The sequence below is a fragment of the Lepisma saccharinum genome, chromosome 23 (assembly GCF_977018435.1).
Source record: "Lepisma saccharinum chromosome 23, izLepSacc3.1, whole genome shotgun sequence".
NCBI classification, from domain to species: domain Eukaryota; kingdom Metazoa; phylum Arthropoda; class Insecta; order Zygentoma; family Lepismatidae; genus Lepisma; species Lepisma saccharinum.
This window is the reverse complement of record NC_139251.1, coordinates 54,490,781-54,507,474: the sequence shown is the minus strand read 5'-3', so window position 1 is coordinate 54,507,474 and position 16,694 is coordinate 54,490,781. Positions and strand designations below refer to the sequence as shown.

The window sequence follows — 16,694 nt, the reverse complement described above, 5'->3', positions numbered from 1 at the left end:
TTATGTCGTAGTGCCCGTTCTGGCTTTCCTTCCATTGTTGAACAACCTGTGTACTCTTCCGTTTCACATGGACATTTGTGCTGTACAAAAGATAACCTCGTTTGTAAACAGCTGTTAAACATGGCTGCATTCCTTGACACTTCCTGCATTGCATAACAATCGATGAAATCAGCATGTAGAAAATTACGTAATGGTATCATATCATAGGGAGAAAGATCGTTTTCACGTAATGAAGTAGAAACTCAGCATGACAAAATTGTGTTATTTCCAAACAAGGAAACCATCTCAAAGGACAAGATGAGCCGAAGTGATTAATCGAGAATGGGAATGTAACATCTGTTCATACAAGAGCAATGGGCTTGACCGGTTTGTTTTCTTTCTTGGCCCGACCAATTGAACTTCTGAAGAACATTCCTCAGTGGTTTTTTGCAGTCGTTGCTTTGACGCTGTTCCTTCAGTATTATCTACGTAAGGTGGCCAAGGTAATAAACTTCACTTCGCCATTGTGTGCGGGGAACACATAATTTGGTTTAATCACTTAAGACGCACATTATTTAGTTTTGCCTTTCCCCTCAAATTTATTACAATAATTCGTATATTGTAGTTCACAGTGTAACCAGATTATATTGTAATTGTAATTTATTCTTGTTCTGTTGACTACATTGTAGATATTTCTATCTGCAGCAGTATAGAGCATGTCATTTGTTGCATATAACATTAGCATGATTTCAGTACAAATACATCCACTTGATTACTTATTTTGGATGCAGCATAATTAAAGTTACAAGTATATATTATTACATATCGGTTTGATTACATACATGGCATATAGCAGTTATGGTTACAAATATATATTACATAGGTACCCTTGATAATATATTTGGGATGTAGATCAGCATAATTGAGTTACAAATGTCTATTACATCCACTACATTTCATATATGGGGTGCAGGTCAACATAATTGAGTTACAAATATATATTACATACCCTTGATTACACATTTGGGATATAGATCAGCATAATTGAGTTTCAAATATATATTACATCCACTAGATTACATATATGGGATGCATATCAGATTAATTAAGGTTTCATACAAGTTGATATATTGTGTCCAACTGATTATGTACATGGGTGAGACAGAGAAAGTAGTTTTAGATATGCTGTAGAAATTCTTCTATGCTGTAGGGTGATATTTCTAAGAGATAGTTTTTTTGTTTTTTTTTAATAGCTTAAGATTTCTTTCCTCCTTTATTTCACATGGAAGTTTATTGTATAGTAGTATTCCTGTGTTTCTGGCACTCCTTTTGTATAGGTTCAGTCTGTGGTTGTCTATGTGTATATTTGCCTAAACAGCAGAGCACAAGAAACAATCCAACAGACACACATTCGCTTGATGTTGATTGAGCTAATATGAGATCACAATTGCATTGCATTAAAATTCCATTTTTGAATAGACATTTTTCTTTCCATCTACTATATGCACTGCAAAGAACGGTGGGTAAATTTCTCGTATCGGACAAACGGATTTCTTCAAATTTACAGGAGAAAGTACGTACCGAATGCAGTTTCTTTATACTTGTTGAAGTTAGGGGAAGTATTTTCTCGCATCGTTCATTGAATTTTGCCGGTAAATCATCTATTTTTCGATATAAATGTGTGACCGATGCATGTAAGCTCTTGCATCCATTTACTTCCAGGTGGATGTAACCTTTGTGTGATGACGTAATCCCGGTCAGTGTTTCCAAACACGTGTTTTTGTAACTGAAGAAGGTACGTTTCCGCAAATGGTTCGTGGGGCTTGTGTCAATGGTTCGTGGGGCTATGCATCAATGGTTCGTGGGGCTATGCGAGAATGGTATGTGGGGCTTCGCATATTTTTTTCAAAACCAATTTTTAACTATTGTAACCTATATGTGACCCTACCTAACCTAACCTTACCGGAAATGGTTCGTGAGGCTATGTATGAATGGTTTGTGGGGCTACGTAGGTATTTTTGGTTGCAGTGGGGTGGAAACACTGCATGCCGAGTACGGTAGTGAAACTGTGACCGCCATTTTGTGTGTTACCGAAGGCAAAAAGAAATGAAGAAAACTTACTCGATATGTCGCAAATAGAGCTTATTTCCGTGAAATAAGCGAAATGCCACCTTCAGCAATGTTTCTTAATGTAGAATACATAAGTACGAATATTCAAATTAAATGAACTAGCAAATTTCAGCCATTTGTCCGATACGAGAAATTTGCCAAACGGTGTTTTAATATGATGAATTCATAATTTTAACAGCAGAGTTTGAATTTGATGTCAATGGTTTTTTGAATATCTACACATATGAGGTGTCAGTAGTTTTACTGTTCATTGCTTAACGTACAAGATGTAAGTCACAAATTAAGCATAATTCTAGGTATGGTTCATGTAGTGGAGCAAAAATAGTGAACTTGGAATGTACTTGGATTTTTACATTATAATTTAATAATTTGTGTGACCCAAATGGCATATGAATCAAGTGAAAAATGCTGAATTTGTTGAGGGTATCGAACCTACCATATTTCTTCAAAGCTAATACAGATGCCTCACCGTCACACATCTGTGACTGACATGTAGCAAATATGATGCTAAAGTCACCAAACTTGACCTTCTTGTTTCCTTACATAAGTATTAGTACAAGCAGAAGTAACTGTAGTAGTAATAATTTGAAGTAGGTTAGGCAGGTTAAGGTTAGTGCTCTTTGCATTTGTTTACCAAATATGGATTTGCAAATTAAAACACTAACCTATCATAGCTTAAAGTACCACAGAAACACAACCCCTTAATGGTACTACTTTACTATACCTGAGACACCTGTCAATGATTTATTTCAAACTTTTTTACATTGCTAACGTACTATTCTGCATTCGGGAACATTTATTTAGGTGAAATAATGAATTTCTAACGAAAATAATGCATATTTCTTACATTTACGAGTACTTACTGTTCTTCCTTATTTCCACATAATATTGCGATAGCTTACCTGTTCATCGCGCGTTGTGCCAGTGTTTTGTAGATTTGGAGTGTGCATGCAGTGTTGTATCCTTGTTCACCGAAAAATACCTAAATTTAAAAAAACAATTAAAAACATGATATTTTTTCACGAAAAAAGTTCAATTTTCGACATAAAGAGTAATTATTAAACCATTGATGTTAGCCCCAAAAAACATTGACGTTAGCCCAAAAATTCACAATAGCCCCACGAACCATCACGGGGACGAGGTATGCCTACTAGGTTAGGTTAGGCCTGTTGGGTTAGGTTCCATTAGCACTCCATTCAATTTAGCATATACGGACAACGGCACATCATATTATAGCGAAAAGACGGCGTGCGTTGAAACACTGACTACGGTGTTTACGTTATCAAACACATGGAACATTGTGCTCTCATGCAGAAAGAAAATGGCGGCAGCAGCAATAGCACGTCGGAAATAGATTTACGTACAAAACCACATGCATTCGCGTTAGAATGGATCAAAACTACATTCCCGAACATCAACAACGCTACAAAAAATGATTTGCATAAGTACTTTCTCCTGTAAATTTGAAGAAATCTGTCTCAGGTATAGTAAAGTGTTACCATGTATGTCTGCCCTAGTGGCTCACATAAGTGGTAAACAGGATATATGATAAATCTTATAAGGTTTACTTCTCCTGTAATATCATTTTTTTTCTACATATCACTTTCTTCCTGCCGATGACAGATATAAAAACAAATTATACAGTTTCTGTCTTTGTAGAACTTAAATATATTATCAGATTGGATATTACTATTTTTATGACCAATATGAAAATTTTACATTTTTGGGTTCTAATCAGCCAAAGCTGAAACGTATCTTCATGTGTTTGTCACTTCCAGCTGTCTTGTCTATTTTTCTATCCATGCCAACTTTTGGTGTATTTGACACTACCAGAATTACACAAGAAATTTAGTGTACTGATAGTTAAAACATTAAATACACATTATTTCACATGACCTTACAAGTAAACTAAAATTAATATGATTTTAATAACAAATAGGCTATCTTTAAAGAAGTCAAACAAGTAGTTGCATTATGATTAAATGTCTTGTAGACTAAACAGAAAAAAACATGTGGTGTTCAAGGTCAACAATTTCTCCCATTGGGATGCAACACCTGAGTCATTGCTAGTTGAGAATTGATATAACGTTTGTGTTTAGCTTTCATGATGAAATGGGGCGAGTATGTGCCTGTTACAGCACTCCGAAGTCAGTGGGCGAAATTTTCAATGCCCTCCAGAAGTTTCAAATCTTCAAGAGATTTATATATCATAGCCTCCAGTGTTTTGACACTGGAACAGCAAATGACATCCCCAGGCAGGGACGGCCATGCACCGTAAGCACGTTGCAAGCAACTGGTGAAATCAGTGATGGTCGTCAACTGAACATTTCCAAAAATGTGCATGTCTCGTGTAGTATATGTAGGACTGAATGCTTACAAATGTTGTACTGGTCACTGTCTCACAACTAAGTTAACGTGTCAGAGCAATAAAGGCAAAGTTCCTGCTGGAGTGTTACACAGAAAATAGGCACATAATTCTGTTTACCGATGGATAAATATGTATATCGGGGGGAGGCTTTCAACGTGCAAAATGACAGGGTGTCATGATTTCATGAGAAACTATCAAGAAAGGTCCAGAGGGCCACCATCCCGCTTCAGTCGTGGTGTGATGGTGGTGATGGGTGTTTTGATGGCACCACCTCCAGTGTTAACTACTAAGTTTATTTATTTATTATTATTAAACACAACAGGCCAATTACAGTGTTCTACATTTCTTGCTTTGAGTTTGTAAATTTACAGTTTGATAAGAAATATTATTGTGCAGAAATGTAAATAAACATAAAACATGTCAACGCTAAATTATATGTGTATACAACAGTTAACAAACCGAGTTATAATAATACATGTTAATTGAAGAGAGTGGAATAAATATCTAACTATTATCTACAAAAATAGCCTACATGAATACAAGATTTCAATTATTAAGTACAATGCACAACGTATTTATCTTTACACTCAGTATTTCAGATCTTTACCACTATGTACAATATATATAAGATACTAATATAATATATTATAAATTACATAAAATATGGAAATGAAATAAACACAGTATAAATCAAGGATAGAAGTTATTTACATTAAAGAAATATATTAATTATGTGTGTAATAAATGACCTGTAAATAATTGACACACTAGAAAGTACGTACATATATGTATTTGAGTATAAACTACGAAAGAAATATATATTTACAAAAATTGCGTTTGTTTACATTGTTGACATTTATTCTTCCATTCCTTGAATAACTTTTTCGAATGTCCCAATAGGCATGTGAAATATAGTTAATTTTGGTTCCCTTTTGGAACATCTGTTGTACAGTTCACACATTCTCCTGATAGGTGATTTATTTATGATATTCGATCTTCTGTTACTACAGTAAAAGAGGCCCCCTTTGGCTCGTGTCTTGGAGATAGGAACACGTATGTGTATTTGTTCTAGAAGATGTTGCACTTGAATATTATTGTTCATGATTTTGTATAAGAAACAAAGCAATTGCATCTTCCTTCTTTTGCTGAGAATCCCCTAAAATGGACCAGTGGCAGTGGGTGGAGAGGAGACATAACCTTTTATTTTACTTCAGTTAACTAAATGTGTTTAAACTTTCATGTTCTTTGAGATTTTTCCCATTTCTTTGACCCAAAACAAAAAGTAAAAAAACTATTTTTTTATGAATTAAGTTGACGATATTTAATATATATATGCATATTTTTTTAAACTTGCAGAAGCCAATTCTTATAGGTGCAGATGGAAAATTTAGGAAATTCTTGGATGTCAACCTTCCCATTCTCAAGGAAATATATTGGCCAACATTATGGTGCTTTGAAGCCAGAGCTCACACAGTTTTGGCATCTCTTCTTCGTTTACAGCTTCCTGACATAACATATGAAAGGTACGTATAAATAATAGCCATTTTTTCTGCATATATTTGGACAAGAATATTATTGTGGGTACAGATAGTGGCTTTGACAGTGAATGTATTCCGAAGTTACCCAAACTCAATGCATTAAATGACTTCTGACAATGACCCATTCCTATAATCAATTTTTGTGTGGTGTGTGAAGTTCGTTTTCACATGAAATGCATGGACCTAGAGTGTGTGAATATTGTGAAACAGTTTCTTGAAAACTATGATTCAGGTAGGATAACACTGGGGGAAAAAGTATTTTGTTGTTCTTTATCCTGATCAAAGAAATTATGAGGTGCAAAATAGTACTTGAAAAGTTGGTACTACTTTACTATAGGGGTGACACCTATAAATCATTTATTTCACACTTATTTACATTGCTAACGTACTATTCTGCATTGTGGAACATTTCTTTAGGTGAAATAATGAATTTCTAACGAAAATACGAGGCGCATCCAGAAAGTAAGTTTCCCTATTTTTTTTAAAAAAAAACCAACACAGTTTCAGGAAACCATTTATTGGCAACAGGTACAGCAAAGGTTCAGTTATTTTTCAACATAGCAACCACCAGAATTGAGACACTTGTCGTATCGTGGTATCAACTTTTGGATCCCACTGTCGTAGAACTCTGCCGCCTGTGAATGGAACCAGGGTGTGACAGACGTCTTCAGCACTTCGTCGTTGCCAAAACGCTCACCGGAGGACAGGAATTTCTTGAGGTGCAAGAAAACGTGAAAATCGCTGGGAGCCAGATCAGGACTGTAAGGTGGATTATCAAAGAACTCCCAGCCAAATTCAGTCAAAACAGCTGCTGTGCGCCGAGCCGTATGTGGACGAGTATTGTCATGGAGGAGCACAACACATGCAGTAAACATGCCACGCCTCTTGTTTTGAATGGCACGTCGCAATTTCCTTAGTGTTTCACAGTAATGGTCAGCGTTCACCGTTTCACCTCTGGGGAGGAAGTCAATGAGCAAAATGCCCTTCCTGTCCCAAAACACGGTGCACATCACTTTCTGTACCGACAGCGTCTGTTTGAATTTCTTCTTGACCGGAGATCCACTATGCCGCCAATGCATTGACTGCTGCTTGGTTTCCTGTGTGAAGTGCGAAATCCACGTCTCATCGCCCGTGACGATCCTGTCGAGGAAATCATCGCCGTCACCATGGTACCGTTGCAGGAATGTCAGTGCTGCTCCTGAACGTTTCATTTTGTGTTCGGGTGTCAGGTTTTTCGGCACCCACCTGGCACACAATTTTTTGAACAGCAGGCGCTGCGTGACAATCTCATGCAACACGGATCGCGATATCTGGAAAAAGGCTACTCAACTCCGTAATCGTGAAGCGACGGTTCTCTACGATGCTTCCGCACCAGCTCAACCAGATCATCAGTGATGAGGGACGGACTCCCACTGCGCTCTTCATCATGGACACTTTGACGACCTTCCGAAAACTGCCGACACCAGCGACGCACCATCTGCTTACTCATAATGTTCGGCCCATAGACCTCACAGAGCTGACGATGAATGTCAATTGGCGCAATGCTTTGTGCATTCAGGAACTTTATCACCGACCGAACCTCGCATGCGGCGGGAGAAGGAATACGAGCTTCCATTTTGGACCACTGCTGCCTCGCTACTGGCACCGGGCAGGATCTGTCCGCCTGGCATATGATTGATACGTCTTAGCTCTGCTGCGCATACGCAATTTACACGGCTCATTATGTTTACTTTCACAGGAAAAAAATAGGGAAACTTACTTTCTGGATGCGCCTCGTAATGTATATTTCTTACATTTATGAGTACTTACTGTTACTCGTTATTTTGATTCTGTAACACACATTATGGTAATAGCGTACTGGTTCATCGTGCGTTGTGAGTGTTTTTTGTCGATTTATGCAGTGTTGCAACCTTGTTCACCGGAAAATACCTACTTTTGTGCCTGGATTTGAAATTATGCTAATACCTCATAAACGGTTGATGTTAGTCCCACAAACCATTCACGTTAGCCCCACAAACCATTCACATTAACCCCACAAACCATTCACATTAACCCCACAAACCATTCACGTTATCCCCACAAACCATTTTCCGTAAGGTTAGGTTAGGTTAGGCAAGCATAGTTAAAAAAAAATTAAAAAATAAAAAAATACTAGACACATCATGTTATAGTGAAAACACGGCGAGTTTGAAACACTGACTGTGGGGTTTACATCATCTAACACACGGAACATTGTGTTCTCGTGCAGAAAGCAAAGGCGGCAGCAGAAACAGCATGTCGGACAGAGATTTTTGCAGAAAACAACATGCATTTGCATTAAAATGCAGCAAAACTACATTCACGAAATTCCACGATGCTACAGAAAATGATTTGCGTAAGTACTTTCTCTTGTAAAATGTAAGAAATCCGTCACCCCTATAGTAAAGTGTTACTGAAAAGTTTGCTAGTATCTCATACAGGGAGTCCAAAAAGTCATGCAACCGAGACTTTGAACGTATGTAATTTCTGTACAAAAAGTGATAGAGGCATGAATCTTGTACTGGGTTTTATCTTTGTCTGTGTGAATATTTTGAAAATATTAACCCTTTGTTGGTCGAGCGAGAAAAGTTACATTGATGGTCGCAAATGGTCTCAGAAACTTGGTTTTTAAAATGTGCCAAATTAATGGTCTAAAATGCCAAATCCTCAATTATTACGATTAGATCTTTTCTTTCAACAATTGAGATTCTATAAAACTATAAATATTGAAATTCTATAAAATTATAAAAAATTTCTCTTTGTTAATCAGGCATGGAAAGGCATATCGGATTTTCAGTGAATTAGGTACATCTATAGCCACTCATGGACTCAGACAGCAAGTGGCTTCAACAAACCCTCGCTAGTGGCTGAAATATCTTACTAACACTGAAAACAAAATCGTGGAGTAAAAGAGGAAGGTTACAAACTTGGGTAGACAGAGGAAGGGTATTGACAAAACAGTCATTGATAAAGAAGGACGTTAAAATCACACACCCAGAACGAGAGACCATGCGCGACCAACACGGTTAAGCAAGAAAATGATTCTCTACATGAGCATTCAGGATGGGGGAAAATTTACTAAGATTTAAAAAGGTTTTTGTAGGAAGTAAATAAAAAAGCATGGATAAAAGACTATTTTTCAATATGTGTTCTTGATCTGAGTTATCAAGTTGATAAAAAATTATAAATGTTTGTGCATTTTTGGCATTACAGATGATTTGTGGGGTTAATTATGGCATATTCATATATTTTTATTTTTTTATGTCTATGTGTACTGACAACATTGGTTGTGTGGGGTTAATTATGGCATATTCATATATTTTTATTTTTTTATGTATGTGTACTGACAACATTGGTTGTGTCAGAGAACAGTAGCAGGTATGACCAACATCTGGTGGCTATGTTATTCAGTGATTGCACAGATGAAAGAAAGGAGCTAAGAGTTATCATACAAAAAGACTAACGTACATACATCTTCATCTACCATAAATTTCAACTCTTTTGTTTCATCTGGGCCTTGATAGAATAACATGCACACGCCTGGTACCTCTAGCATGACCAATGTTGCCAGTACACATCTTAATTTCGAAAACACTTATGAATATGTCATAATTAACCCTATAAACCATCTATAATGCATAACGTGTGTAAAAAATTATCATTCTTTTATCAGTTTGATAAATACCCACGGAGACCATCGATACACATAGACTCCATAGCTGTCTTTTATTCATGTTTTGGTAACAGTATGGTATAGTGAAAACACATTTCACTCATTTATTTCCTAATTATTTACATTTGTACTTAACTGTTATGCATAGCGATACATTTTTGAATTAGGGATTATGCTTTTTTCACTGACAAATGCGTAATTTTTCATATTACAAGTATTTATTGTTCGTTGCTAATTTGCTTTCGTTACACAATTTGGCAGGCAAATCTTGACTCATGTTGTCTATGGTCAGCTGATATGCAGTGTTTCCAAACATATTAACCGAAAAATGCCGCACAAACTATTCACAGAATGTTTTTAAGCGAAAATTGATGAACAAACCATTCACGGAAGGTTAGGTTAGGTTCAGTTAGGTTAGGCAAACAGAAAATTAAATTGGAAAAAAAAACGCTCACACGTCATCTTGTAAAACTACCGCGAGATTGCTACACTAACAGGGGGTTACATAATCGAATGCACGGAACATTTGATTCACGTAGTTGACAGTAATGGTGGCAAGAGCTTTCGTTCATCGGAGATACATTAATGTCGAAAAATACATGATTTACCGGCCGAATAAGTCGATAACGAAGGGAGAAAACACTTCCACGAAACTCAGTTCCGTAAGTAGTTTCTCATGTACATTTGAAGAAATGTGTTTTCACTATACCATACTGTTACCCATGTTTTTTGTACTTCATACATACAAGAACTTTTTCCAACTTAGTAACTTTTCCCTATACTGAATGTTAATGTAGGGAATAATTTTCTTGTTTAATGTTTTAAAAATATCCACACATGAAAGGTTTGCGTCTCATTTGCTTTTTTGTACAAAAGTTACATACGTTCAAAGTATTCAATGTGTGACTTTTTGTGTACCCAGTAGATCGTCTTTGTGTTGATTCATGAAGAGTGCCACTGACCTTTTTTCTGTACAGGAGGAGGAGGAGGTGGAGAAGTAGATGGGAAACTGTAAAGTGATAAGAAATATTGTTTTGTATTGTGTGGCCTTTTTATTAGTCTGGCCAGTGGCGTCGCGTGATGTAAATATTTTGGTGTTCACACCCAGCCTAAATTAAGATAAAATTTTAAGGCTCCCCCAGACCGAGATGGGCTACAAAGACATAGAAAATCAATCGTTGATCACAATCACAGAGAAGAAAATGCTAAATGTGAGTGAGACGAAAGTTAACAAATTCTAGACTACAAGGAAAAAAATAATAAAATAAAGTAAAACAAGAAATATGAATATAATAATGCTTGTTTTATGAAGAATGAGACTGCCAGAGCACCCATCGAAAATCATTTATGAAACACAAATCAATTTTCATTTATTTCAATTCAGTGGCAGCTGTTGAGTTCCAGGACCAGAAGGGGGGGGGGGGTCAAAGACAGTATATTTCCTCTGTATGTAAGGTTTAGCATAGTGCGGGGGGAAAAGTGCCCCCCCCAATCGCCGCCTCTATTTCGATTTATCGTTTCCGCTTAACAACCCCCTCACCCGTCAATACCCTCAAAAACGAGGAAAAATTAGATACAAGGTAAACAGTTTGAATTATTAAAATGCCTTCTTCTCTCCTTATTTAGTGTTGGAAATTATTTTACCTATTCCTAAGAATTAACCCCACCACCATTTCCACTAACCATGATACCGTCAAATTATTATTATTATTATTATTATTATTATTATTATTATTATTATTATTTTGAATTTCAATAGCAATTTGTAATTCCACAACAGCTTTCCTATATTTCATTGGTAAGTCTCTTGCAAAGCTCAAACTTCATGATGCGAATTGCAATTTGCGATGCTTAAAATTATTGTTCTGAAGTTTACCTGTAGGAGTTTATAAGAATTATAATTTATTTTCAATAAAAATATAATGGATATTTATCCATACTCGTTTACATGTGTACCAAGATAAATAATATTTTCTACTAGCAGTGTCTTCATCTTCTTTCTTTTTGACATTGTGTAAAGGTTTAAGCAACACATTTAAAATGTTGATGTAAGTGTAAATCTGCTCATTATAGTGTTTGAAATCAAAACCTTCACCATGCAACTACAGGGCTTTGGGTGCACGACAACTTTTTGCAATGGAGTTGTTGAGGATGTTTGTGGCCTTAATTTTTGGTGAAATGTATTGGAAAGAAAAGATATTAGGCAAAAGCATCGAAGATCTTAGGAATTACTATAATGCAAAAAGTGCTTGCATTGTATCTTAAATACTGCTTACTTTTCTCCAATACAAAGCTAAAGGAAACGAAAAATAAAATACTTGCGAATAGCAAAAAAAATTGTGCCTCCGCCGCTATCCGCACCATCTGTTGACAGTTTCTTTCGTAAGGAGCATGTGCTCCGATTTTCAGCTTCCCCACTTGGTTTCTCTCGGCTTCTTTGGTGGAGCAGGAAGAATACAGCAGAAGGAGTTCACAGTGCCAGATGTGCCCCGGGCTCTCGCTGCCTAACCTGCTGAGCTTATCTTGTCAACAGTCGGAGGAAATTGGTAAATTTAAAGCATTGTGAAGACTTTATGAACGAAAAAAGCTGCTTTGTAAAATAAGTATCTTGAAATGTAATGTTTTATAAAGCAGAGAAGAAAACAAATTGAGGTTTTTCGTTTTCAGTTGGGGTTCATGTGCTCCGTGAACCCCCTTCAGGCAACGCCTCTGAGTCTGGTGACTGTGAAATGATAGAGTTCTTGTTACATATTGTTTTTTTCTAGTGTATTCAACCCCAAAGTGTGTTATGGCTCAGCAAATGTTTTCTACCGCACAGCGTGTATTTATTTATGATTCATGTGTGTTAACTCAATCGGCACGTGAAGTTCAAGGCAATTTAAAACAAGACTCCCGGATGTAAAAGTTCCATGTCATAAATAAATCACTCTTTTAAACTAGTTACTGAAACTTGCGTAGTTGATTCACGGGCAGTGCATAGTTGATTCACGGAGAGTCTACAGTGCAGACATACGGCCATGACCACCTCACTTGCCGATAGTGCAGTCTACACTTCAGTGGATTGTTCTGTATAAATACTTTGTAAATAAATACCCCTTGGTATTTTGAGACATATTAGATGTGATTTGTTCCCCTTCAGAAAATATCCTTTGGTAATGTACTTAATTTTTTAATGTTCCAACAGGGAAATACTGCCTATGAATGATGGTGGTGAAGTTGGACTTGACTGGGTACAGGACGGCTGCAGGCCAAACGATCCGGTGATTCTTTTCTTACCAGGCCTGACTGGATCCAGTGATGCTGACTACATAAAGGTTATGATCATGTCTGCGGTGCAGCTTGGTGTTCGATGTGTTGTGTTTAACAACAGAGGCCTTGGTGGTACCACTCTGAGGGTGAGTTTCAAGTTACGAAGCACGGCTGAGCCAATACCATTTTTAACCGACACTGATACTCTTACGGATAGTCACCGATGCTTGAAAATTGAGCAATGTAACACTTTCCGGGCAGGCCTGAAAGTAACATGTTTTTCAAAGAAGACTTCATTTTGTTGTTTTCATAAAGTCTTACTGAATAATTTTCAAAGTGTGTTATTATTTATGAAACATTTTTGAAATCTATAGGATGACTTCTTTCCACAGATATATAATATGTTACACGTTCATTTTCTCACATTTATGATTTTTTCTCTAACGATTTTTTAAAGTAAAAATTATTGGTACTTTAATATTATACAGACCACCTCATTTCAGACAGTCTATTTTCTGGGAAAGCAAAAGAAACACTCAAGGTTAGGTTAGGTGGGAATATAATTTAACGTAGACATATAAGGTAGTCGTATAATACGTACTAAAGTACGAAAAAATTAAACATTGTAATAAAATTACTAAAACCATATTTTCAATACATAATATAGAAGTAATTAATGAAAAATAACTTTAAAACTTTTTATTGAGATTCAAATTGTCACTAACTGCAAAATCTGAAGTGGAATCCTCGTAAAGAAGTCTGGAAAATTCCAACCTTTGATCATCCATCCTGGGAATCGAACACAGGTCTCCCACATGGCAGTCAAATGCCCTACCAACTAAACCACCGTGGCTCATTTAATAAAGTAATGTAATTTTTGTAATAAAGAAGTAATGTGGGAGGGACATTGATATAATTTCACCACTAGAGATAAAAGTTACGACCTTTTTATTAAATGATATGATCCCTTAGTTGAGGAATAGTTTTATTTTTATTATTAGCAGTAAAATGCCATTCTCTTTGTCTTCAGCTAATAAGATAACTAACTCTCTAGCCTTCTTAAACCCGAAGGTTCATGGCTGCAGCAAAACAGGCTTTCCATCTGTTCCTATCTTGAACAAGATCTATATACTCTTTTACATCCTTACCGATTTCCTTTAGGTCTATCTCAACGTTGTTCCTCCATCTTTGTCTTGGCCTTCCTACGGGTATATTACCATCAGGTTTCCCAACAAGAATCCTGTAAACTCCTCTTTCCTCTTCCATTCGTGCCACATGGCCTGCCCACCTAAGTCTTCTTGATTTAATTATTCTAATAATATCTGGACATGAATACAAATTATGTAGTTCTAAATTATGTAACCTTCTCCACTCACCTGTCTCCTCATCCCTTTTAGGTCCAAATATTTTCCTAAGGATCTTATTTTCAAATACTCTCAATTTATGTTTAGGCACAGCTAATAAGACAAGGGTATTATATGATACCATTGAATCAGGCCAAAACTGAGTGCAATGTAAAAAAACAAAGAAGGTAAAGTGCTACCCTGTGCTTAGCACCATGCCATGAAGGCGTATAGGGGGTGTGGGGGTAACGCCCCACACTTCCTTGATCCGGTCATGAGTGGATGTGATGTGATCAGCATCATGCCCCTGACCGCCTTTACCCGCCAGGGTTTCCCCCAGGTACCCATGTCATTCGACGCTGGGTGGGTGCTGGGGCCGTTTCCAAGGATAGAAAAGTTCCCGGATTTGAACCGGGCGGGGATCGAACCTGGGACCTTGAGCATGGTAGTCAGACACGTTACCGACTGAGCCACCGCGGCAATGTTGCTCATTATTTTTAACAAAGAAGTAAATTGGAATATTACAATACTTCTTTAATGCAACCTACTGTAATCAATTTCTCGCACAATACTGGTGCAAAACAAATTGAAATTTCACATTTTGCATAATTTCCAGGATAATTAGTTTCTGTAAAGGTGCCCTGTGGACCATATGAAATACATCGACACCAGAAAAGTATCGGTCAGTATTGTCTCAACCCTATTTTGAAGTATTATATTATTTTGCAAATTAAAAATCTCTATCAAGCAAAAAAAAAAAAAGTCTTCAGCGAGAGAAGAGATTTTTTTCGAAATGTAGTGTTAGGGTAAAGTTTTCCCCATCCAGCCAAAGATCCAACTTGGACAAACCCAGGCTTTTCGTCTCCAGATGGTGGAGGTCCGAACTGGAAAAAAGTAGTGTTGCCGCGTGCCTGAGTTTTGCTCAGTCATAAATGACACCTGCTGTCAGCATGCACCCTTCACTCGCAGTTCAAGGTGAGAGAGAGAATCAGAGGAGACCCATTTGTTTGATATTCGGCGGCGACCGTTAGGCTTAGCCACATCTTGGCATTGCTGGGAATGCATTTGCCACCTGTTTTGCTGTCAGGTACAAGTTTGGCAAAGCAGTATACCCCTCCCCATGGGGACTAGACCAAGCCGATTGGTTCGAGGGTTCATGTCTGTCTTTGGATGGAAAAGATAAAAATAGAATTTCAAGTTGGTTCTTTCGCTGGATGGGGGATAGGCAGTGGATAATGTCCAAACGACATTGCAGGTAAGCGCTATCTTTAGATTCTCTAAGAAAGGGAACATAATGGAATATACACATAACATCTTGTCTGCTGCGTGTGTGATACAGGTTCAATTTCCATGGTGGTGGATTCAGCTCACAAAACAGTTCTGAGGCTCATTCAGCATCAAATCAGCATATATCTGGGGTCAACCCTGGAGAGTAAAGGCAGCTGGAGCAGGTTGCTGATTATGTTACATACTCAGGGTGGCTTACTCACCGGGAATTCCTTGAATTCCGGGAATTATGCGTGAATTCTACTTAAATTTTTCACTGTAGATGTGAGAAATTACAACTTTTTGTAATCAAAATCCTATTCACATTTTATGCAAATAAAAATTATTTTCGTAAAATTTTCTTGGTCTTATCAAGTTTATATCCATACCTAGGAGGCAACGGGAGTCGGCCCTGGGTGCCGAACTATCTAAATGAAAAATGTTGTAAATTGATTGATTCATTTGTGGTTTTAAGTCCACTTTATGCACAGAAAGGCTAATCGGGACTGGATCTACAGTTTAAAGTGGGATCCGAACTACTGTGCCATGTGGAGAAAAAATAATTGAAATCGTTTGTTCGAACATAAATGCTTTAGCACCAACTTCTACCTTTTTGTTTGTGACTGTCCATTCATCAATTTCATCATGATTAGCCAATTAGCCAAACGTGGCAGAAGAAACGAAATAAAACAAATCAATAATAATAATATGGCCTCCCCGATGGCGCAGTGGTAGCGTTGTCACCTTCCAATCAAGGGGTCCCAGGATCGATACCCGGTGGAGGCACCTAGTGGTTCGGATCCCACTTTAAACTGTAGGTCCAGTCCCGATTAGCCTTTCTGTGCATAAAGTGGACTTAAAGCGCCAAAATAAATCAATCAATAATAATAATATTAAGAATGTTATAATAATATTTTATTAACACTATTAGTAGTAGTAGTAGTAGTAGTAGTAGTACCTTTATCCTGGCACTTTCTCCCTGCCCGCTCAGACAAAAATAGTTCCGCCTCTGATTGTAAATATAAACTCAGCACCTTAAATTAAATATTTTAATTATATTACGTATCCCGTTTAATTGAATTATAATATTCAGATGTTGGTATCACATAGACCCTTTATATTATGAAGAT

At 37.0% G+C, this 16,694-nt stretch overlaps 1 protein-coding gene across 1 annotated transcript in view; it reads left to right on the top strand.

Moving 5' to 3' along the window:
* The first annotated feature begins 122 nt into the window (after positions 1 to 122).
* LOC145977693 (phospholipase ABHD3-like) overlaps positions 123 to 16,694 on the top strand; it is a 34,737-nt gene continuing 18,165 nt past the window's right edge. Inside the window, exons 1-3 of the mRNA XM_083109907.1 lie at positions 123 to 482; positions 5,834 to 6,000; positions 12,891 to 13,101. Coding sequence (XP_082966033.1) covers positions 354 to 482; positions 5,834 to 6,000; positions 12,891 to 13,101 — 507 coding nt within the window. The 5' untranslated portion in view covers positions 123 to 353. The remainder of the gene's footprint in view (positions 483 to 5,833; positions 6,001 to 12,890; positions 13,102 to 16,694) is intronic.